Raw genomic sequence first — 22,920 nt, 5'->3', positions numbered from 1 at the left:
ATGGATAACCTGACCCACAAGCGTTTCTTAGTCGATACTGGTGCTGAAGTCAGCGTCTTACCGTCTTCATCTAAGGAACGTCACTCAACCACGGCTCTTACACTTCGTGCGGCAAACGGGTCTCGAATCCTCACTTATGGCCATCGTTCCATGACGCTTAACCTAGGTCTTAGACGCACGTTTCGTTGGGTATTTTTAATAGCCGATGTACAAACTGCTATCCTAGGGGCTGATTTTCTCACACACTTTGGGCTTCTAGTAGACGTGAAAGGTCGCAGACTGGTGGACCAAGCAACCAATTTGAGCATCGCTGGAATCCAGTGCTGTTCAACGCCTCCTGCAATCAAGGTCCTCACCCCCGATTTAGCTGACCCATATGCTGACCTGATCAAGGAATACAAAGACTTATTCCAACCTTCAGCTTTTCCAACGCAACTGCATCACGAGGTCACACACAAGATTCTCACCACCGGAAACCCTGTGTCATCGCGTCCTCGTCGTTTAGCACCAGATAAGCTGGCTACAGCCAAACGTGAGTTTGAGCACATGCTCGAGTTGGGCATTATACGTCCATCTAGTTCTTCTTGGGCATCACCACTTCACATGGTAGAGAAGAAGACCAGTGGCGATTGGCGACCTTGTGGAGACTATCGGGCGCTTAACAAGGCCACCGTTCCAGACAGGTATCCTGTACCCCACATACATGATTTCGCTTCGACCCTGGACCAGAAAACTGTTTTCTCGAAACTCGACCTTGTCCGTGCTTATAACCAGATACAAGTAGCCACTGACGATATACCGAAAACGGCAATTACCACTCTTTTCGGCTTATTCGAATTCCTCCGCATGCCCTTTGGTTTACGCAATGCTGCCCAGACCTCCCAACGTTTCATTGACCAAGGCTTACGTGGGTTAAATTTCGCTTACGCCTACATAGATGATGTCCTCATTGCCAGCAGTTCACACACTGAATATATGCACCATTTGAAAGCCGTCTTTGAATGTTTTCGATAACAGGGTATCATTCTCCAAGTTGAGGAATGTGAATTCGGTGTACCTTCCATCGAAGTTCCTGGCCACATCATTGACCATAAAGGCATCAGACCACAACCCTCAAAAGTAAACACGTTGGCTGACTACCCCGCCCCAACTTCCGTAAGACAACTGCGTCGTTTTCTGGCGTTAGTCAATTACTACCGTCGATTCATCCCCGAGTGTGCTCAACTTGCTCAACCCCTAACCGATTTACTTTGAAAGGGTACTCGCAAGTTAGTTCTTAAAGAACAAGCTCTCCTAGCATTTGACCGACTGAAATCCTGCTTCACTCACTCGACGCTCTTGCATTACATTCCATCCGATCCACACACCAAGTTGTACCTCGCCACAGATTCCTCGCAAGAAGCAGTCGGTGCAGTCCTTCAGACAATAAAAGATGCAGAATTTCAACCTCTCTCATTCATTTCGAAACGTCTGCAGCCCGCACAAACCCGTTACAGCACGTTTGGGCGAGAATTATTAGCTATATATCTGGCAATACGCCATTTTCGACATCTTTTAGAGGGTCGATATTTCTCAGTTTTGACGGACCATAAACCATTGATCTTCGCTCTCCAAAGTACGTTCGATCGATATTCTCCCCGAGAAATCCGGCAGCTGGCATATATACCTCAATTTATGACTGACATCCGTTATATTGAAGATAAATCAAATATAGTTGCTGATGCACTTTCACGTATGCAGATTGATTCTTTAGGCTTTACGGAGTTTCCCTTATCTGAACTGGCTGTACATCAAAAGAGGGATACCGAACTTGTGCAGTCGTCTTTTCCATCGCTAAAGTTACAACAACTTCCTATACCCAATTCAACCGAAAGTGTCACGTGCGACGTCTCCACAGGTTCTCCCAGACCATTTATACCTGCTTCGCTCCGTTGGGTGATTTTCAATCAGTTACATAATTTGTCGCATCCAGGTATCCGAGCTACTCGGAAGCTTATCAGCGATAGGTTCGTGTGGCCTAATATGAATAGGGACATCACTAGGTGGGCTCGTGAATGTATTGCGTGTCAAAAGAGCAAAGTCCATCGACATACTGTTACTCCTCTCGGTCATTTTTCCAGTCCTGATAGTCGGTTCAGCCATGTTCACATAGACCTTGTTGGCCCGTGGCCTCCGTCACACAATTTTTCGTATGTTTTCACATGCATTGATCGTTTTACACGCTGGCCTATCGCCGTGCCGATCAAAGACACACACTCCGAAACCGTGGCTCACGCTTTTCTCGAGTCATGGATTGCCCATTACGGAGTACCAACAACAATCACTACGGACCGCGGCCCACAGTTCCAGTCTTCGCTCTTTCGAGACCTTAGCCGTCTCCTTGGCTCGACGCACATCCACACTACCGCTTACCACCCGTGTGCCAACGGTTTAGTCGAGCGTTTCCATCGGCAGCTGAAGGCAGCATTGATTGCTCACGGTAATCCTCAAAATTGGACAGAGCATCTCCCGCTCGTACTTTTGGGGATCCGATCTGCAGTGAAAGAAGATTTAGGCTGTTCGACCGCCGAAATGGTTTACGGCAGCCCTCTCCGACTCCCTGGCGAGTTTGTTGCTGAGCAAAAGGAAGCAGTGAGAATAGACCCAACAATGTATGTTAATCGTTTACGCTCCTTTGTGAGACATCTTAGAGCTCAACCAACGCGTTTACATACTCGTGCATCACAAATCTCCCCAGTGCTACAATATTGTGACTTCGTTTTCGTTAGGGTTGATCAGGTGAAGAAACCGTTACAGCCACCATACGTCGGCCCATACCGCGTTATTTCGCGCCGACCTAAATATTTCGTCATCGACAAAGGAGGTGTTCAAGATACCGTCAGCGTCGATCGACTAAAAGTAGCGCACATTGATCCCACCGTATACTCTCCTATCAACCAATCACAACGCTTATCTACGCCTCCGCTTAACACGAACGACATAGCAACTCAAAAGCCGGATAACTTACAGCCGTTTGTTCATACTCGTTCTGGTAGAAAAGTGACATGGCAAACGAAGCTGCACAGTTACATATCTTAGTGGCGTTCCTTATCGGCGTTTATTTGTTCTATGGTGATTCTTCTGACCATTGTACGTTGGTACTTTCTCCGTAACTTATCATTACTCAAATTGTACCACTTTCTATCTCTCAATAAAATCTCAGCTTATTCCTCTTCTCTTCTTACCGAGTAACTTTTGTTTAAAATGAACGAAAAAGAAATATAGAGACAATACAAATTCTGTACCTCGTGAAAGGCGTGGTCCCTTCTTGCTGTGTCGAATTACGCTGGCAGTGAATTAACGAGCGGTGATCTACCTTTCAGACTACGACGGGATAGAAAGTATCTAGGTGTATACCAAGGAAGATTCCAGGAAGGAGATCGCTTTGGATTCATTGTGGTGGTAATAACTAACTGTACCAACGAACTGTGAGTTGTATGATCTCGCCTATTTTTACTCACTTGATTTCACTACTTTGGACTGGTATTTGCTCACGTTATCCACTACAGATACACAGGATCAAGGCTTTCACCCAAGATCTCGGTCGGTTTTGTTCTTGTCGTTCAGCAGCTGCCGTTCGACTATGAGGTAATAGCAAAAGGGGTGTAGCATCGCTTTTCAAGTTCTCAGCACCTTGGAGAAAGCATACCGACACCAGGATTATCGTAAAAATGCGTGTAATAATGTTTTGAACTGGGTGGTGAAGGAGGGTGGAAAAAGTCGGAAGAAGGCTATTCAACGCATCAGCCACCAGAAATGAGAAAAACTTCTGCCTAATAAAGTGTGCGCGCTGAACCTGAAAATCTTCTTACCAAGTCCCCACCGCGTGATAGCTGGATCCACGGTGAAAACCTGTTGATGCACTGTGACCGCCTCAGCTTCCCAACACTCGCATTCAGTTACCCTTCTTCATGCATGCTACTGAAATCAACTAAAACGGGTGATATTTATTGACAGGGGTGCTTCACTGTGATATTTTGACGAATCAATAGGATCCCAAAACAGTGTGGTGTGGTAATGTTCATTCTCTACCAATGAGGGCTTGGCTGGATATCGAGCCGATCGCCGTTTCGTATTTTGGCCAATCACTTGCGTGCAACGTCTCTCGGCCTTTGCAGCGTCCAGCGGTAAACACTAAGGCACTCTGTTTGTAGGATGTTGTTAATCATATCCCGCTTGAAGTTTGCTGCCATGGCATCTAAGTCAAGAATTATATTATAATAGCTAAATAGGCTTGAGGATCTGGTCTGTATGGCGTCGTGAGTGCGACGCACGCGGAGGCTTGGCCTCAGATGTAGTAGGTTTTGCGGTCTCTTCAAGGGAGCGTATATCAGAGGCATTCAGATGTGCCTTCAGATCAGACTGTCTCAGTTCATGGGTTTTAAGGTGAAATAACTACTAGGATTGAATTGTAATTCGGATTCACCTGGTCGGACCAAATCAAGCCTCGCGTGAGACTGGTCAGTATCTGGTACGGTGTAAACACAAGACGGAGCTGAAATATACTACTGAGACTTCTGCTCCCATGCTTATGAATCAACCAACCAAAACGAACAGATGAGGGGCAGATCGCTTACCCCATTTTAGCGCCTTCGATCTGGAGTGCAGTACCGACACGCTACCATCTGTCTACATGCCCCTTCCTATCTATTCGACAGCACAAGTCTTTGGAGTTTTTGAAGCGATCGATTAGTTTCCAACTAACAAGTGTGACTACATAGTCGGTATGACTTCATGATCAGGGTTCGCCTGGTTGCAGTCAGCAATATGTAACTCGCTGGTTCTTTTGTCGCCAATTCACTGCGAATATGATCTGGAGGTCTACCAAACCTACGAGTGTTAGTCGACACACTGAGGTAATTTGTTCCGTTCGCTACAGGACGCTCAATGTGAAGCTGCTTTTACACTGTTTTTGACAGTTTCTTGAGGTGACAGCACGCTCCAGGAAAAGTTTATTCTTCAGCCGTTGATAGTGCGTTATGGCTGTTGGTAAGGGTTCTCAATTCGTCTTTTGGGCGGGTACTCTTCCGCTGATAGCGACGGTACTGTGTGAACTACAATAGGAAATCCCAGCTGCTACTGTTACCGGCCATATCCGCTATCACTGTGCGCGAGCTGCTTTTGATACAAAGCGGTCTATCCCTGACTCCAACGGGATCAATGTGACCAGTGGCTCCAGTCCACTTGAGTCAACAAGATGCCACAGTGCGCCAGCCTGCCCGAGACCGCTGGTGGAATAGTATTTTACTTTGATTTTGCGTCCTGGAAGGAGGATGACCTATTGCAGTATGCGGTGTCAACCGTGCCCTGTGAGGGGCTACCCATTCGTTCAGCTGTACCACCCTTCTGGTGCTTAGCTGCCATACCAACCCAAGGAAGCACGAGGGCTGGGATACTGCCAGGTTGCCCAAGCCTAGACAGGGGAAGTCGAGAGGCAGAGACCGGGTTCGAACCACGGACCTTCCGGTCAGCGAATTCGCACCCTTACCACTTGGGTCATCTTGCCCCCCCCCGTAGGCTACCTGCCAAAAAGAGCACTGTTTTTCGCGACCAGTTCGAGGTGATGAAAACTGAGAAGTGGACGGAATGTGACGAGGCAGAAAAGATTGAAGGATATTACCAAAAGTTTGAACTGTCGGTGTTGATTTCTTTGCAAGATAGGATCCTCCACCTACTCGGCTGTAGCCAATCAGCGATATATTGGTCAACCGATGACAGTGGCGTTTAGGCTATTACGATTGTTTGACTGAGTGTTGGAGGCACCTTATAGTTTTGCGATAGGCCATCTCTAGGCCCCCCTTTCTGTCTCATTGGGCCGTCCGTTATGAAGTTATTTTAGAACTTGACAGCTGCATGGCAGTGGAGCACCCGTGTTCCCCTAGTGTTGTTGCAATGATGATACCGGAGCTCACCAGAAATTCTATTGGGTCAACTGCATTCTACTGACCATGTCCTTAGTGAGTAGCTGGTTCATATTATACATAATAATAAACAAATTGTAATCGTCGAGCTGTGTCTATATGCCACTCGAAAGAAGCATGAGGCCTGAGATACCGGTAGGTTGCCCAAATCGAGATACGAACCACGGTCAGTAAGTTCATGCCCTAACCATATATTCGTCAATAACGAAGCCGAGCTACTTCATTAACCGCATGGAAAGGCGCATTTTTCTTCGCCTTCTGAAGTCATTCTTGAATAGGATCAAGACCTTAATTGGGGGACCTGCTACAGTTTGTCGAGGCTGAAAACAATGAAGAAGTCCAGGTAAGCAGCACAATTTGGGGCATTCTCCTTCACTGTATCCATAACTGGTCGAACTATGGCTGGCACTTTCTTTGCACCAAACGATGATCGGGCATTCAGGAACGCACCGTGCTTTCAAAATATTTTCCTCTATTCAGTTTCGGGAGTAAATCTAGAAGAGGTAGCGGATAGCAATGCGTTCAGCTCTTGCACCCTTAGCGTGCATAGCTGCCATGCCACCCGAAGGAAGCACGAGGGCTGGGATACTGCCAGGCTGCCCAAGCCTAGACAGGGGAAGTCGAGAGGCGGAGGTCGGATTCGAACCACGGACTTTCCGGTCAGTAAATTCGCGCTCTAACTACTTGAGCCATCTCGCCCACGTTCATTGTAGCGCTGGCGTCGGGGACAAGTGTACACAATCCGGTGATTTCGTTGGCTTTCTTCCCTACAACCGTAGAACCATCGAATGCCAAGTTTGTGGTTGGTTAGGAAACACCAGCTTGCTGAACTTGGTTCAGTTCTTGGTCAATAAGAGTAGGACGATGCACCGTACCGTGAATTTCGGCCTGAAACTTGTTGTGGCGTTTTGGAGAAAGCACATTTTGGCTCTTGATTCTGCATATTGTCTATTGGCTGTCGGCAAATATCAGTACATGACTTTGCGGAAGCGCGTCAAGCAAACTCAAATTCATCATTATCAACATCATCAGAGACAGAAACATCAGCTTCGAAGGATGATAAGTGTTCATTTGTAGCACCCTTCCGGTGCCTAGCTGCTGCGCCATTCGAAGGAAGCACGAGGGCTGGGATGCTCATCATCATAGTCATCAAAGACAGCAACATCAGTGTTGGCACTGATGCTTCACTGCCGTACAACCATAAACTGCCACGTTGCTCAAGCCTAGACGGGGGAAGTCGAGAAATAGACGTCGGGTTCGATGCACAGACCTTCCGGTCAGCGAATTCGCCCTATAACCACTGAGCCATCTCGCCTCCATCAGCGTTGGCACTTGTCTACCATATAGTTGCAAAGTTTATCTAATTATATCTGAAGCCTTGAAGTGAGACGAAGAGAGAAGAATGGGTAAGGGACGGGACAGTGTGCTGGCCTATTGCAGGCACTTTGAGGCGTACCCCTCTAGGCATCCAGCCAGACAATCTGGAAGGAAACTGACAACACGAATGCCTTCGCCATCGATATTTTCCAGTTCGGCGCTAGAGAGCTCCTACCGCCCCTGAAAAGCAAATTGCCTTAACAACACCTGAAGTATTCGCAATCTCTTCCACACCATTCTGCCAAGTCATACGTTGTTCACGTGGCGGGTTGTGCCATTATGAAGTAGGAGAGAAATGGCTCAGCTGTTAGAGCTCAAATTTACTGACCAGAATGTCCGTGGTTCGAACCCAACCTCTGCCTAGACTTGAGAAACCGGCAGTATCCCAGCCCGCGTGCTCCCTTTGGATGGCATGGTATTTAGGCACCGAAAGGGTGTTACAGCTGAACGATTGTAGACTTTTTGGCAGTATCTACGTGGCAGAGGTGCCCCCCATAATTTGGCTCCTTGAAATGCTTTATGCCAACTCCCGTGGACTCATGAACGTCTACGACAAGCTGTCGACTGAGCTCACCACGTCATGTGGCGTCGGGAAGGCTATCCTTTTTCGCCCCTTCTCTCCACATTCATTATCAGTATGATCATGGAAGATGCACTTCTAGTGTCTACTATCTGTGGTGTCAAAGCGCCCATACGGTGTCCGCTCACGGATGCCGAGTACACAGACGACATACCTCTCCTTGGATCTGACGCCACAGTAATGCAGGTTTTATTGAATAATCCATATAATCCTTTCTCATGATTTGGCATGCACCTCACTCCGGTGGAGTGCAGAATGCTGCTACAAGGCTGGGTGGGCCAGAACCCGGATCTCCTGCTTGCTGATGGACCGACTGAGGTGGTAGACAGGCTTACCTACCTGGGTAGCTGCTTCAATCTCGACGTCGATATTTTTGCTTGGATTGGGGAGGTCAGAGCAATTTCTGTCAGTCGCCATCATCTGTGGCGTAGGCGTGACATAGGCTTATCTGTGAAGGGTCGAGTTGACGATGCTTAGGTAAGCGCCATATTGTTATGTGCGTCAGAAACCTGGCTTTTGTGCACTGTGGATGTTGGGACAATTACAGTGTTTAACTACCGGTGTCTGCAGACCATCGCCTTAGAACATTGGATCAGAAATGTTGAAGCATTTCGAAGAAGTAACTGAAGCACCTGAGGAAGTAACTCGCTCGTGAGCTGATCACATCCCATAAGATGAAGCATTTCGAAGAAGTAACTGAAGCACCTGAGGAAGTAACTCGCTCGTGAGCTGATCACATTAAGTAAGATGAGCTGACTTGGTCATGTGCTCCGTATGCCGCTCGATCGATTTCCTCGGACAGCTTTTTTCGCACAACCACGCTACGGGCGGGAGGGAGCCAGGGGAGGTCAAGCAATGACTTAGCAGCATGACATGAAAGCAATTATCATGAAACTCAGCTATGCTGGTCATTGTCACCTCTCTGGATGGGAACTCCAAGACGAGACACGTCAATGGCGAGAGACAATTTCAAACACATCCCACTTGCGCGCCCAGTGGCGCGCGTGCATCTAAACTTGCCTTCAATACTTAGCATACCGTCTTGATCCCCACAGTGAAAATACGCGCAGACCGAGAACTTTGGTGGATCCACAAGGCCGAAGAACTGTCTGCCCATCTGTCGCCCTAGTGATAACGGGCTATGACGAAAAATAGCTTACAAAATGTTGAACCAATGAACACCATGTTGCGGCAACAACGTCCAATTTCAGGAAAAGATAATAATAATAATAATAATCGTTCAGCTGTAGCACCCTTTCGGTGCCTAGCTGCCATGCCACCCGAAGGAAGCACGAGGGCTGGGATACTGTCACGTTGCCCAAGCCTAGACAGGGGAAGTCGAGTGGCGGAGGTCGGGTTCGAACCACGGACCTTCCGGTCAGTAAATTCGCGCTCTAACCACTTGAGCCATCTCGCCCCAGGAAAAGAACGAAGGTGGTATTGATGTGAGTAGCACATCTGCCCGGAAACTTAATTTGCTGGACGTTTAACTAAGAGCAATCTTGAGACTGAGGCTTGCCCTACGTGACGCCGTGGGTGGATGCTTTGGCTAGTAATGAATGCATATTTTGCACACCCTTGTTTCCGTAAATCAGGAGGTCAACTTGCCTGCTGAATTGTGAAGCAGTGCGTCCGGAATTGATCGAATACTGCCTTGAAACACATGAGCTCATCCCTCTTGGACAGGCCATTTAGCATTGGCTTATGGTTGGTTGTCAAATCCATGACGATGTCGCGAAACGTTTCCTTGACGATGTGGCCAAGCTGACAGAAGCGAGAAGAATACTTGTGGAACATTATAGATACACTAAAAAATTTCTCGCACGTCATTCACGGCCACTAAAATATTGGACTGATGACGTTTACCTGCTCCCATGCATCCTCGATAACTAGTCCCCACCACAAAAATAGATTCTTACCTAAAATGATCTTGTATCGGGCATTCAGTTTCTTTGTTGAGATCAACTGTAGGAGGAAAAGAAAACACGAACCTGAAGTGCACGGTGTAGCCTTCGCCAAGCGGCTTCATGATCCTCCTCGGTTTCATCCCCCATCAAGCGTCGCGACTTTGATAACAATTGCGCCTGGTAAGAGGGCTTTCTATCTGCTTGCCACCGGAGGCACATTGACCAGGTTGAGTTCAATACCAGAAGTCAGTCTGTTAACGGCACTCCTGCTGTTTCAACTACTGATGAGTCCTTTGTAAATGATCTTATGGTATCCGAACAAAACGTATCTGAAGAGCACACAATTTGTGAAGGGTCTGAACTTTCCATTCCGAGAAGATCCGAAAGATTGCGGTCAAGACCACCACCACTGGACTATAAACATCCACACGCTCATTCAAGGTGTGGCGGATGTGATGAACATGACTGATACTCTAGTCATTGCTTTACTCTCTTGTTTCAATATTCCATATGCTGCACATGTACGCCAGTTCGAATACATACGTGTTGGTTGTTACGCTGCGCTGAATTTTGAATTACTGGTTCGTCTGGTTATACCGATATACGTACGAAAATCAATTCTCACAAATACCTCCGCCATTAGATCAAGTCGTATGAAAACAGGCGAATCAGTAGAAGGCCTGCGCTTTTCACTGGACTTCCCCTGTAGAGATTGGTTTTGTGGGTTCCAAAAATAATGGACGATTCTTGGAATAAACAACAGTATGGTATGCTTTTCAGACAGATGTGACACTGATGAAGCGTCTTTGCGTATTTGTCCTTGATCAATTCTAAATGGTGAACTTAATAGCAGAATTCCTCCTCTGCGGAAACAGTGTAGAATAGCACAGATTCACGAACCCTAGTGAGTTGCGCGGCACAATAGCTGGGCATCCGTGGCCTTTCAAGCAAAATACTTGCAGGTAGAATTGAACGAGTTTTGTACAAAAAGGACTGGTCTCGTTGATCGAAAAGCGGGATACATACAATCTCATAAAGAACAAGCATAGGTTAAGTCAACAGACATTTGAAGGTGGCTGTCAAAACTTTGATACCACGATACACACTCAAAGTAAGACAGAGGTATTCATATGAACTGATTCGAGTTCCTTAGTCATGGGTATCATCTCGGGCTTGTTTTTCTACAGTTTTACCGCACCAATCGTTCCAGCTTTCTGTCGGTTGGACATCGATTTGTTCGGTAAATGTTTCTCGAAATTGTGCGTCTTTGAATAACAAACCTAACGATTGCAGCCAGATTTGCTGGCTAGATCATGCTTCAGTATATTTCTTAGCAGTCTGAATGCAGGAGCCCTTCACAAACAAGCAAACCACTATTCACGACTGACCTGTGTCAGTTTTAACAACAATCTATCAAATTTTCGTGGTAGTTGTGTTATGCTGGTTAGAACTCAGTTCTCAATGGGTTCAAACTGAACTAAATTCAGCTAAACTAAAGATAAATTGAACTGAACTGACCTGACCTAAACTGAACTGAACGGAACTGAACACAACTGAACTGAACCGATTTATCTACATCACTTTCCACCTTCCATCTGTCCTCAGAGGTCATGTCTTCTGGCCATTCGACAATACAGAGGCGAGATGGCCCAAGTGGTTAGAGCGCGAATTTACTGACCGGAAGGTCCGTGGTTCGAATCTGACCTCCGCCTCTCGACTTCCCCTGTCTAGGCTTGGGCAAACTGGCAGTATCCCAGCGGTCGTGCTTCCTTCGGGTGGCATGGCAGCTAGGCACCGGAAGGGTGCTACAGCTGAACGCCTTCTTTCTGCAGTCATTACTGTTCACACGACCAGACAATTGGGGTGATTCGATAATAGCACCCCCTCCAAAAAGGGTACTCACAGTGAATGTAAAACCAACAGACGTGCCTGTCTGACTGCTGTTGCAGCAAAGCTCCTGGTGTCACTGATTTTTACTCAACCGGCACCAGAAACCTTGATTCGTGTTCTTCAAGCGGGACTTTTACCGGGTAGAGGCCCTATCGACTCTATCTTCACCCTTCTTCAAGTGTTGCAGCAAGACCATTTTTATAGACGACTCACAATCTTATTGTTCATTGACTTCAAGGGTGTGTAACGATCCTGTTGACCAATCAGTGCCCCTAACTACACTTGCTGAGCACTGGATACCGAGTTGTTCGTGAACCCAATCCAGCCCCTATATTCACATAATTCCGGGCGTATGGATTTGTTGAGTTCTCTAAAAGCTTTCCTACAGGAAGTGGTGTCGGAAAAGAACACTTATCAACTTCGATATCGCCAAAAGGGGCGAAGTGGCTCAGTGGTCAGAGCGCGAATTTAATGACCGGAAAGTCCGTGGTTCGAATCCGACCTCCGCCTCTCGACTTCCCCTGTCTAGGCTTGGGCAGCCTGGCAGTATCCCAGCCCTCGTACTCCCTTCAAGTGGCATGGCAGCTAGTACCGAAAGGGTTCTACAGCTGAACGATTATCATTATCATTAACTGGTGCGAAAACCCCGCTGTTCAAGTCATTGCTGGTGAGAACCTCATCGATCAGGAGTACGCAGTTGACATCGTCCTAATATCTGAAGACGAAGACGAAGTACGAGCACAGCCGAATAAACCGACCAGCATCACAAACCCTTTCGGCATTTGCCTTGCACCTACGAAACACAAGTTTACGCTTCAGGATGCGAAACTTATGAACACGCTCCTTGGCAATTCAAGGAAAAACACTAGAGTTTGTGGAGACCTTTAGATGCCTCGGTGGTTGTGTTAGCTTTGATGGTAATGTGTCTGTTGAAGTCTGTACAGGAATCTCTGAGGTCCGAATTACGTTTGGTAATTTCCTTTTTGGAGTTAGTGAGGTGTGTGCCATGCTAACGAGAGGCTTCGTGTGTCTTGACTCGGTAAATTTCGCTGTGTTTGCCATGTGACATTCTCCTCAACCACTTGTCGTCTGAGCTGTATCCCAGGTGAAGTGTCTTCACCTGCAGTTAACCTCGGGCTGCCCCTAGTTTTGTCATGTCTTCTATCGTTCTAGTTATGCTATTCGGGCATGTGTCCATCTCCGCAGTACCATTCTTTTGACGCGTCAGTCACTGTCTATCCGGGGCGAGATGGCTCAAGTGGTTAGAGCGCGAATTTACTGACCGGAAGGTCCGTGGTTCGAACCCGACCTCTGCCTCTCGATTTCCCCTGTCTAGGATTGGGCGACCTGTCAGTATACCAGCCCTCGTACCTCCTTCGTGTGGCATGGCAGCTAGGCACCGGAAGGGTGCTACGGCTGGACGATTTGGATTTTTTAATTTACCGCCCATCCACAGTTAGCTAACATCTTTAGTCCGTGACTCTACTGGATTATGAAGGGCGAATATCCAAAGACGAGTATGTTGCAGCTGGAACCAACATATGTTTAATACGTGACCTAAAGTTGATAGACGGAAAAGAACTTCCACTGATCAGTGCCAGTTTTAGTCTTTATTCACGGTAATATGCAGCCCAATTTTGGATATTCCCTTGTCTACTTGTTTTCCGAAAAACAAACCTCAGTTATTTTCGCGAACTTCCGGACGATATTCCTACACTAGGCCACTTTGTAAGCTGTTCACGCAGGATGCCTTGTTGTGTATTGAGTAGACAGTTGGCCGCAAATTCTTGCTGCTTTTTGCAGTATGGGTTTGGGAGTGACATCTCTTCCTGGCGACCAGTCTCTCCAGATTTATGCGTTGGCACTTTCTCCTGATGAATCACTGTTTAAAAACGGCAAACGTTAATGATGATTCAGTGTTGGGCAGAATCTCGCATCGAAACCGCCCTACTGGTTACATTTAGGAGCTACTGTGATCAAAAAGCCCAACTCCGCATGTGACTGGCCAGAAGATCGGGCCGCTTGCCATTCCAGCATCAAGGTGAGCTCTGATCGACAGAAAGTGTGGACCCAACAGCCAATCATGACCCAGTATCCTCCGAAAGCCGGTTGCCAATGGCGCGTCCAGGTAGTGAAGCACTAGTGTCAACACTGACGTTGCTATCTTTGATGATGATGATGATGAATGAAAGCTCTCCATCGTCGTTCGTTAGTGCTATTGTTCAACAATGATGCTATCCTGCTTCACACCTATATCAGTTTATTTGGAGAGTAACACAAACAGTCTAGATGCATGCATCTGCGTCGTAAGCGCGATTAGTATGAAGTTTATACCACAGTGTACAACTTGTGTAGTGGAAAACAAGATCGTTTGTGCTCAAGCGAAGCCGTAGCTTGTCATTCTCTACGTCACTGTTGGTTCGGCTTTAAAGAAAGCAATTTCTTGGCACACTAATCGGAATGATACGCAAATGACCGAGTCGCCGAATTTAATGGCGCCGGAAACACTTCCGGAACAAAGTATCTACTGCTTTACGGGTGCGAATGCACAATTAACCTATTATGTTCATCGTCGTCAATGGCGCGTCCATGACATCAGTGTTCAACACCGATGCTTCACTACCGTTTAACCATGATTTATTGGAAAGCCTTATTGTAAAGGAAAGAGTTAAGGTGGACGGGGAAGGGACTTAGTGCTAGCTTACCACAATCATTCTGAGGTGCCTATACCTCCAGACATTCACTCAGGTAATCTGGACAGAAACTGACAACAAGAACGCCACTGACATCGGTTGGCAGCCATATAGTGTAGTGCCTCCAACCAGGCACAACGAGGATCACGCGGTCCCCATCCTGGAAGGTGAGTAGCACTAATGGCACCCGTGATCAACTTCACACCCCTCTGGCAGGTCATGGGTTGGTCACCACTCGGTTTACGCCGCTCCGAACTGGGCATGGAAAACATGACTCTCTTCGACAAACGATGATTCGGCATACGCAGCACATGTCCCAACCAACTCAGCTTCTGGTGCTGGACACATTCTTCAATGGAAGTACCCGTTACACAACCGAAAACACGTTTTCTAACTGCCTCGTTACGGATTCGCCGACACCAACCCGCACGAGCTATGGTTCTGAGACGATTGTCGAACACCTGAAGACGTCTCAGGTCCGCTGCTCGAATAGGCCAAGTCTCACGGCCATACAACAAAACAGCCCGTACTGTAGCTTGATACACACGTCCCTTCAGATTCAGGGATAAACCATTCTGACGCCATAGGTGTCTCAAGTTAGCAAACGCGGCCCGAGCCTTGCAGATTCGTGCATTCACCTCATCTGTCACACTACAATCAGAACTAATACAACTTCCAACTTACTTTGGAGTGTGTCAACACAGGGGTCTGATCCGAGGAAGCACTGATGAAGCGAAACAACTCCAGTCAATTGGGCAAACTATGGAGGATGAGGTTTGCTGAGTATCATTCTTCAACAAAAGACGATGAAGCCTGTTGCGTATGGACGAACAGGACTAGTCGATAATGCAGGTCACAGGCATTTGAGTGCAAATCTGTGTCTTTGTGCCCGTTGTCCACAGAGATCTGCAAGAAAGAGCAAAAAATCTATTTTTCTGAGATGGGATCATCAATATCAAAACCCGCTTACCATGGTTTCTTACCCAGCAGTCGAAAATTCTACCGCAGAGATGAGTTCGCACTCGGATGTTATCGTTTGTATGGAGCTATAAAAGGTTCCGCGGCAGAAGAATTGACCCTCTGGTGAAGGTGGTGCAAGGTTCGTCTCCTGGGTACACCAGACTTTTTGTTTCCGTGGAATAGCTATGTTGCGGTGACCTCTCGAAAGACTTTCTGCACTGTTTTGAGTGCCTTACCCGAATTTTTTTTTGTAGGGTGCTAATTTTCGCAACTTTTTTCCTCTTGACAGCACTTGGTCCATGTCTGGCGGTAGTCGGTGGTTATATTCCGATGATCAGTTAGCACCTGATGTGGGTGTCCAGTTCGAACTGCGTTACGTTGGTTCCATACCCGTGCTAGTATCTATCAAGTCGGTAGACTTGGAGACCCGAACAAAGATTGCGCAGTAAGTTGGTTGATGTTTTGCTGTTGCGTTGTATTGTGCTAGCTGAGTGATTTCGGAGCTTGATGAGGTTTGTTCTGTCACGTTGCTATTCTAGTTACTTGAGTGGGGAAACCTCAAGGAAGAAGACAAAGGACACCGGATGAAGATCAGCTATATTGCAGATTAACCAATGGAAGAAAGACCGCTGCGTCTTAGTTCGCTACAACAGAGAGGAAATGAAATCTCAGTGAAATATTACAAAGGGTAGAATTGTTCTTTGGGACCTGACCGTCCTAACCGTCATGTTCGATTTTGTTAGCAATTATGTCTAGGATTTTTTCGAGGGAAACGGTTCACCGGGTCGTCTGAAACACTTCGACAGCCCATAACCGGTTTCACTATTCTTGATGCTCATCAGGTAGACGCAGTCTCTGAGTTTTAGTCAACCTCTACCAAAATCGTACGAAATCAGCGAATCGCACTAATTCGTACACCAATTTGGTTTTATTGGTAGACCCAGCCATATTCCACCTGAATCCCTCGTGTGTGATATTCCGCTGCGATTCATTTGAGTTCTCCGTGAAAATCAATTTGGTGTACAGATGAGTATATCTGGGGAGTTTTGTGGAATTTGGCTGATGGAAACTCGGGACTTCGCCTGCCTGATGAACCCCAAGTGGAAGAACGAAACGAGTAGTGGGTTGTCGAAGGGCTTTCTTTCTGGAACATATACTGGGGCGAGATGGACCAAGTGGTTAGAGCGCGAATTTACTGGCCAGAAGGTTCGTTGTTCGAACCAGACCTCTGCCTCTCGACACCTCCTGTCTAGGCTTGGGCGACCTGACAGTATCCCAGCCCTCGTGCCTCCTTCGTGTGGCATGGCAGCTAGGCACCGAAAGGGTGTTACAGCTGCACGATTTATACTGCGATATCTCGCATATCGTACCAGCTGAAACATGAGGTGGCTTTCTTGAAACACATTTAGTTGGAGAACATGAGAGATTCATTTGAGTCTTCTGTGAAAACCAAATTGATTTGAAAATGAGTGCATTTCTCGAAAACAGTCCAATTTAGGTTCAAGTAGAACATGAGGTTGACGGGAACTCGGGGGCTGCGCGCCTACCTGATGAGCCTCAAGAAGGGCGAAACCGGTCGTGGACTGTCGAGGAGTTTTCAGTAACTTTGTGAAAATATACTGCGATATCCCGCAAATCGCACCAGCTGAAACATGAGGTAGACTCTGTGCATCACAACCAGTTAAAGGATATCACAAACGAGAGGCTCTTTGGGGATTCACTTGAGTTCTTAAAAATCAAATTGGTGTGCAAATGAGCGCGATTTGCCATTTCTTTGACGTTCTTTGACCTATTGCCCGACAGGTTCAGTGTACGAACTTTGCTTGGTTGGTCTGCCTGAGTTCATGAATACTTGGTCACCGGTTTAGGCCATGCTCTCCACAGTTCAACCTCTTCATAACGACATCATCGATTTGAGATGGAAAGGTTAAATTCATGACGCAATGTACTGGAATGAAATGTTATAATCCTGGGTTTCAGTTGCTGTGGCTAACCTTTTTCAAGGATTTTACACGAGGAATCGTTGACAACCAATCAATTTCCAGCTATTAGAAAACAGTGTGGAGGAAAACCAGTCGTGGATAACTTTAGAACTCAGTTAAAAAGTGCTGCAATCTCAGTTTTCGAAGAAATTCACCGCAATATCAGTTATTGTGACTCAGTCATCTGAAGGCATCGCTTAGGTGCGCATCTACAGTGTTCACTTGGTTCAAATCCTCTTTCGAAAGGGACATTGTCTCTCGACAACGCACTGCGCCGTCGAGTGCCCTCAACGGATGAACGGTATCCGTACAACAGCAAGGACATCCACCTGTGAGGGCAGCTGGATAAATGCAGTCATTTTTCGGATCAATAAATTTTCTTCGGAGCCGGAAAATCAATAGTTTCATTTCGCGTTCGGTTCCCATTGACTGATTGTGCCTATTCTTATCCCTGTTCCCTAACCCGACCTGTATTGCTGCTTTTTGATCGCCTCAGAAAAGTCAATGAACGCCCCATGAATCTTTAGATCGGAACTTGCTGTTTCGAACATTGTGGTAGGCAGATAAGGACCCTCATTGTGATTCGACATTTGGACCGAGATGACTCAGTGGTTCAAGCGCGAATTTACTGACCGGATGGTTCTGACGCAACCTGCTGTCTAGGCATGGGCAACGTGGCCATACCTCAGTCCTCGTGCTTCTTTTGGGTGGCAGGACAGCTAGAAGTATGACAATTTAGCCGCTGAAGCTAAGAAAAGATAATCGTTCGGCTGCCTAGCTGCCATGTCAACCGAAAGGAACACGAGGGCTGGGATACTGACAAGTTGTCGAGAGGCAAAGGTCGCGTTCGAACCACGGACTTTCCAGTCAGTAAATTCGCGCTCTAACCACTGAGTCATCTCGGCCCAAATGTTGGACCACACTGGACAGATGTCCACAATGAGCGTCCTTACCGCCCTGTCTCAATGTTCGAAATAGCAAGTTCCGGTCTAACGACTTTCATTGACTTTTCTGAAGCGATCAATACGTCCGGTCGGAGTCGTTTCGACAAAAATTACTATACAGAACAGAATTTCAGAGGTCTGTTTGTGTAGTACGGTGTAAATAGACCTTTGTTCATAGCGTTTAAAAGGATTGATTATGACATTGTCAGGTCACAGTCAATGAAAAGCACACGACATCAAAATTAACTAGCAAGTTTGGTTGACATGTACCATGTTCCTGGTGTACTGGTCCGTTTGTACCTTTACAGCGTGTGCCTGATCATTTTTGCTATGGTTGAGCTGTGTAAACACAAAAGGCTGCACAAGATCTCGTCCGGCCCAATTGGGGGAGGGGAACTGTCGGTGAGAGAGCAAATTGTTTTACCATGTCACATCAGTCCAAAGCAAGCCAGAGGGCTAACGACATGGACAGGTTCCGTCAAAACTCAGTAGTGAACATGGGCCTTGGGATTTCATCTTTCTCTCGAAAGGGGCGAGATGGACCAAGTGGTTAGAGCGCGGATTTACTTACCGGAAGGTCCGTGGTTCGAACCCGACCTCGGACTCTCGACTTCCCCTGTCTAGGCTTGAGCGAGGTGGCAGCATCCCAGCCCTCGTGCTTCCTTCGGGTGGCATGGCAGCTAGGCGCCGCAAGGGTGTTACAGCTGAACGATTTAAAAAAAATTTATCTTCAAAGGCTCAGACCGTCACTCATACTAGGTTTTCCATGATTCATGCCTGTTGCGTTTCGTATTTCAGCGCGGCGATCAATAGAGTGTGTGAAGATGTCGGACTCAAGCTGTCCTCTACTCGCCTGTCGGACAAACTGATGTCATCCTATTTGGGGACAGACTCGAACAAGCAATGGGCGATGACCTCGGTCTGCCTGACCATCACTTCGCAACATCTGACGGTCGAGTCTTTGAGACAACCCAAGCAGGTACGTATCTTCTCGGATTCCAGTTTTTTTGGTTGTGCTGGTTACCTTTTTGTCCCAAACGGTCTGACCAAAATGAGTGTTGGAGGTGTAGGCACTTTGACGGTTTGTGGAAATCTAGCCCTTGTCTTATCCATCTGTCAAATGAATCGACATGGTTTTACGGCTGTAAAGCATCAGTGTTCTCCTCTGGTGTTGCGACCCTTCGTTTTTCTATTTGTACTCGCTCTTCATTTGAACTTAAAGTACACCAAAAGTGCAGTGGTTACTGAACGGAAGGTCGGGAGTTCGATCCCAACCCCGGTACCTTGACTGTTCCTGTCTAGGCTTGGGCAATCCGGCAAAACCTCAGCCCTCATTCTTCCCTCGAGTGGCATGGAAGATGGGCACCGAAGAGGAGTGTTACAGCTGGGCGATTTAGAGTGACGTTCACATAATCGCATAGTCGTTTTGTTAAACTAAGAAGAGCCACTTACAAAAAAAGACGTAAAGTGAGTGAGGGTTCCAGCAAAACCTTTGATAACCCCAACTCTGTCATTCGCGGGAGATTAAGTTGGAAATATATCAAACACTTGCTAGTTCGGGCACGTGATTCGGTTGTGATCAACAGGTGGCTGTTGATCTCTTCGTCAACCTTGACAATTTACTTGCAAACATTTCGTCATCAATTGTGGAGACATCATGTGACAGTCCATTGACTCAGCGACGTTTGCTTGTGTGGTGGGAAGGGGGGGCATCGGTGGACACAGAACTTTTGAGTCTTCTGTGAAAACCAAATTGATTTGAAAATGAGTGCATTTCTCGAAAACAGTCCAATTTAGGTTCAAGTAGAACATGAGGTTGACGGGAACTCGGGGGCTGCGCGCCTACCTGATGAGCCTCAAGAAGGGCGAAACCGGTCGTGGACTGTCGAGGAGTTTTCAGTAACTTTGTGAAAATATACTGCGATATCCCGCAAATCGCACCAGCTGAAACATGAGGTAGACTCTGTGCATCACAACCAGTTAAAGGATATCACAAACGAGAGGCTCTTTGGGGATTCACTTGAGTTCTTAAAAATCAAATTGGTGTGCAAATGAGCGCGATTTGCCATTTCTTTGACGTTCTTTGACCTATTGCCCGACAGGTTCAGTGTACGAACTTTGCTTGGTTGGTCTGCCTGAGTTCATGAATACTTGGTCACCGGTTTAGGCCATGCTCTCCACAGTTCAACCTCTTCATAACGACATCATCGATTTGAGATGGAAAGGTTAAATTCATGACGCAATGTACTGGAATGAAATGTTATAATCCTGGGTTTCAGTTGCTGTGGCTAACCTTTTTCAAGGATTTTACACGAGGAATCGTTGACAACCAATCAATTTCCAGCTATTAGAAAACAGTGTGGAGGAAAACCAGTCGTGGATAACTTTAGAACTCAGTTAAAAAGTGCTGCAATCTCAGTTTTCGAAGAAATTCACCGCAATATCAGTTATTGTGACTCAGTCATCTGAAGGCATCGCTTAGGTGCGCATCTACAGTGTTCACTTGGTTCAAATCCTCTTTCGAAAGGGACATTGTCTCTCGACAACGCACTGCGCCGTCGAGTGCCCTCAACGGATGAACGGTATCCGTACAACAGCAAGGACATCCACCTGTGAGGGCAGCTGGATAAATGCAGAGTCATTTTTCGGATCAATAAATTTTCTTCGGAGCCGGAAAATCAATAGTTTCATTTCGCGTTCGGTTCCCATTGACTGATTGTGCCTATTCTTATCCCTGTTCCCTAACCCGACCTGTATTGCTGCTTTTTGATCGCCTCAGAAAAGTCAATGAACGCCCCATGAATCTTTAGATCGGAACTTGCTGTTTCGAACATTGTGGTAGGCAGATAAGGACCCTCATTGTGATTCGACATTTGGACCGAGATGACTCAGTGGTTCAAGCGCGAATTTACTGACCGGATGGTTCTGACGCAACCTGCTGTCTAGGCATGGGCAACGTGGCCATACCTCAGTCCTCGTGCTTCTTTTGGGTGGCAGGACAGCTAGAAGTATGACAATTTAGCCGCTGAAGCTAAGAAAAGATAATCGTTCGGCTGCCTAGCTGCCATGTCAACCGAAAGGAACACGAGGGCTGGGATACTGACAAGTTGTCGAGAGGCAAAGGTCGCGTTCGAACCACGGACTTTCCAGTCAGTAAATTCGCGCTCTAACCACTGAGTCATCTCGGCCCAAATGTTGGACCACACTGGACAGATGTCCACAATGAGCGTCCTTACCGCCCTGTCTCAATGTTCGAAATAGCAAGTTCCGGTCTAACGACTTTCATTGACTTTTCTGAAGCGATCAATACGTCCGGTCGGAGTCGTTTCGACAAAAATTACTATACAGAACAGAATTTCAGAGGTCTGTTTGTGTAGTACGGTGTAAATAGACCTTTGTTCATAGCGTTTAAAAGGATTGATTATGACATTGTCAGGTCACAGTCAATGAAAAGCACACGACATCAAAATTAACTAGCAAGTTTGGTTGACATGTACCATGTTCCTGGTGTACTGGTCCGTTTGTACCTTTACAGCGTGTGCCTGATCATTTTTGCTATGGTTGAGCTGTGTAAACACAAAAGGCTGCACAAGATCTCGTCCGGCCCAATTGGGGGAGGGGAACTGTCGGTGAGAGAGCAAATTGTTTTACCATGTCACATCAGTCCAAAGCAAGCCAGAGGGCTAACGACATGGACAGGTTCCGTCAAAACTCAGTAGTGAACATGGGCCTTGGGATTTCATCTTTCTCTCGAAAGGGGCGAGATGGACCAAGTGGTTAGAGCGCGGATTTACTTACCGGAAGGTCCGTGGTTCGAACCCGACCTCGGACTCTCGACTTCCCCTGTCTAGGCTTGAGCGAGGTGGCAGCATCCCAGCCCTCGTGCTTCCTTCGGGTGGCATGGCAGCTAGGCGCCGCAAGGGTGTTACAGCTGAACGATTTAAAAAAAATTTATCTTCAAAGGCTCAGACCGTCACTCATACTAGGTTTTCCATGATTCATGCCTGTTGCGTTTCGTATTTCAGCGCGGCGATCAATAGAGTGTGTGAAGATGTCGGACTCAAGCTGTCCTCTACTCGCCTGTCGGACAAACTGATGTCATCCTATTTGGGGACAGACTCGAACAAGCAATGGGCGATGACCTCGGTCTGCCTGACCATCACTTCGCAACATCTGACGGTCGAGTCTTTGAGACAACCCAAGCAGGTACGTATCTTCTCGGATTCCAGTTTTTTTGGTTGTGCTGGTTACCTTTTTGTCCCAAACGGTCTGACCAAAATGAGTGTTGGAGGTGTAGGCACTTTGACGGTTTGTGGAAATCTAGCCCTTGTCTTATCCATCTGTCAAATGAATCGACATGGTTTTACGGCTGTAAAGCATCAGTGTTCTCCTCTGGTGTTGCGACCCTTCGTTTTTCTATTTGTACTCGCTCTTCATTTGAACTTAAAGTACACCAAAAGTGCAGTGGTTACTGAACGGAAGGTCGGGAGTTCGATCCCAACCCCGGTACCTTGACTGTTCCTGTCTAGGCTTGGGCAATCCGGCAAAACCTCAGCCCTCATTCTTCCCTCGAGTGGCATGGAAGATGGGCACCGAAGAGGAGTGTTACAGCTGGGCGATTTAGAGT

At 47.0% G+C, this 22,920-nt stretch overlaps 1 protein-coding gene across 1 annotated transcript in view; it reads left to right on the top strand.

Moving 5' to 3' along the window:
• Positions 1-22,920, top strand: part of T265_05870 (hypothetical protein) — a gene marked incomplete at both ends in the record, with an annotated part of 44,971 nt that continues 22,051 nt past the window's right edge. Inside the window, 6 exons of the mRNA XM_009170999.1 lie at positions 1-907; positions 1,754-2,006; positions 2,043-2,631; positions 6,271-6,303; positions 15,622-15,812; positions 22,319-22,499. Coding sequence (XP_009169263.1) covers positions 1-907; positions 1,754-2,006; positions 2,043-2,631; positions 6,271-6,303; positions 15,622-15,812; positions 22,319-22,499 — 2,154 coding nt within the window. The remainder of the gene's footprint in view (positions 908-1,753; positions 2,007-2,042; positions 2,632-6,270; positions 6,304-15,621; positions 15,813-22,318; positions 22,500-22,920) is intronic.

Source organism: Opisthorchis viverrini (assembly GCF_000715545.1).
Source record: "Opisthorchis viverrini unplaced genomic scaffold opera_v5_116, whole genome shotgun sequence".
NCBI lineage: Eukaryota > Metazoa > Platyhelminthes > Trematoda > Opisthorchiida > Opisthorchiidae > Opisthorchis > Opisthorchis viverrini.
Note: the sequence above shows the minus strand (reverse complement) of the source record. Positions and strands in the feature narration are given on the sequence as shown.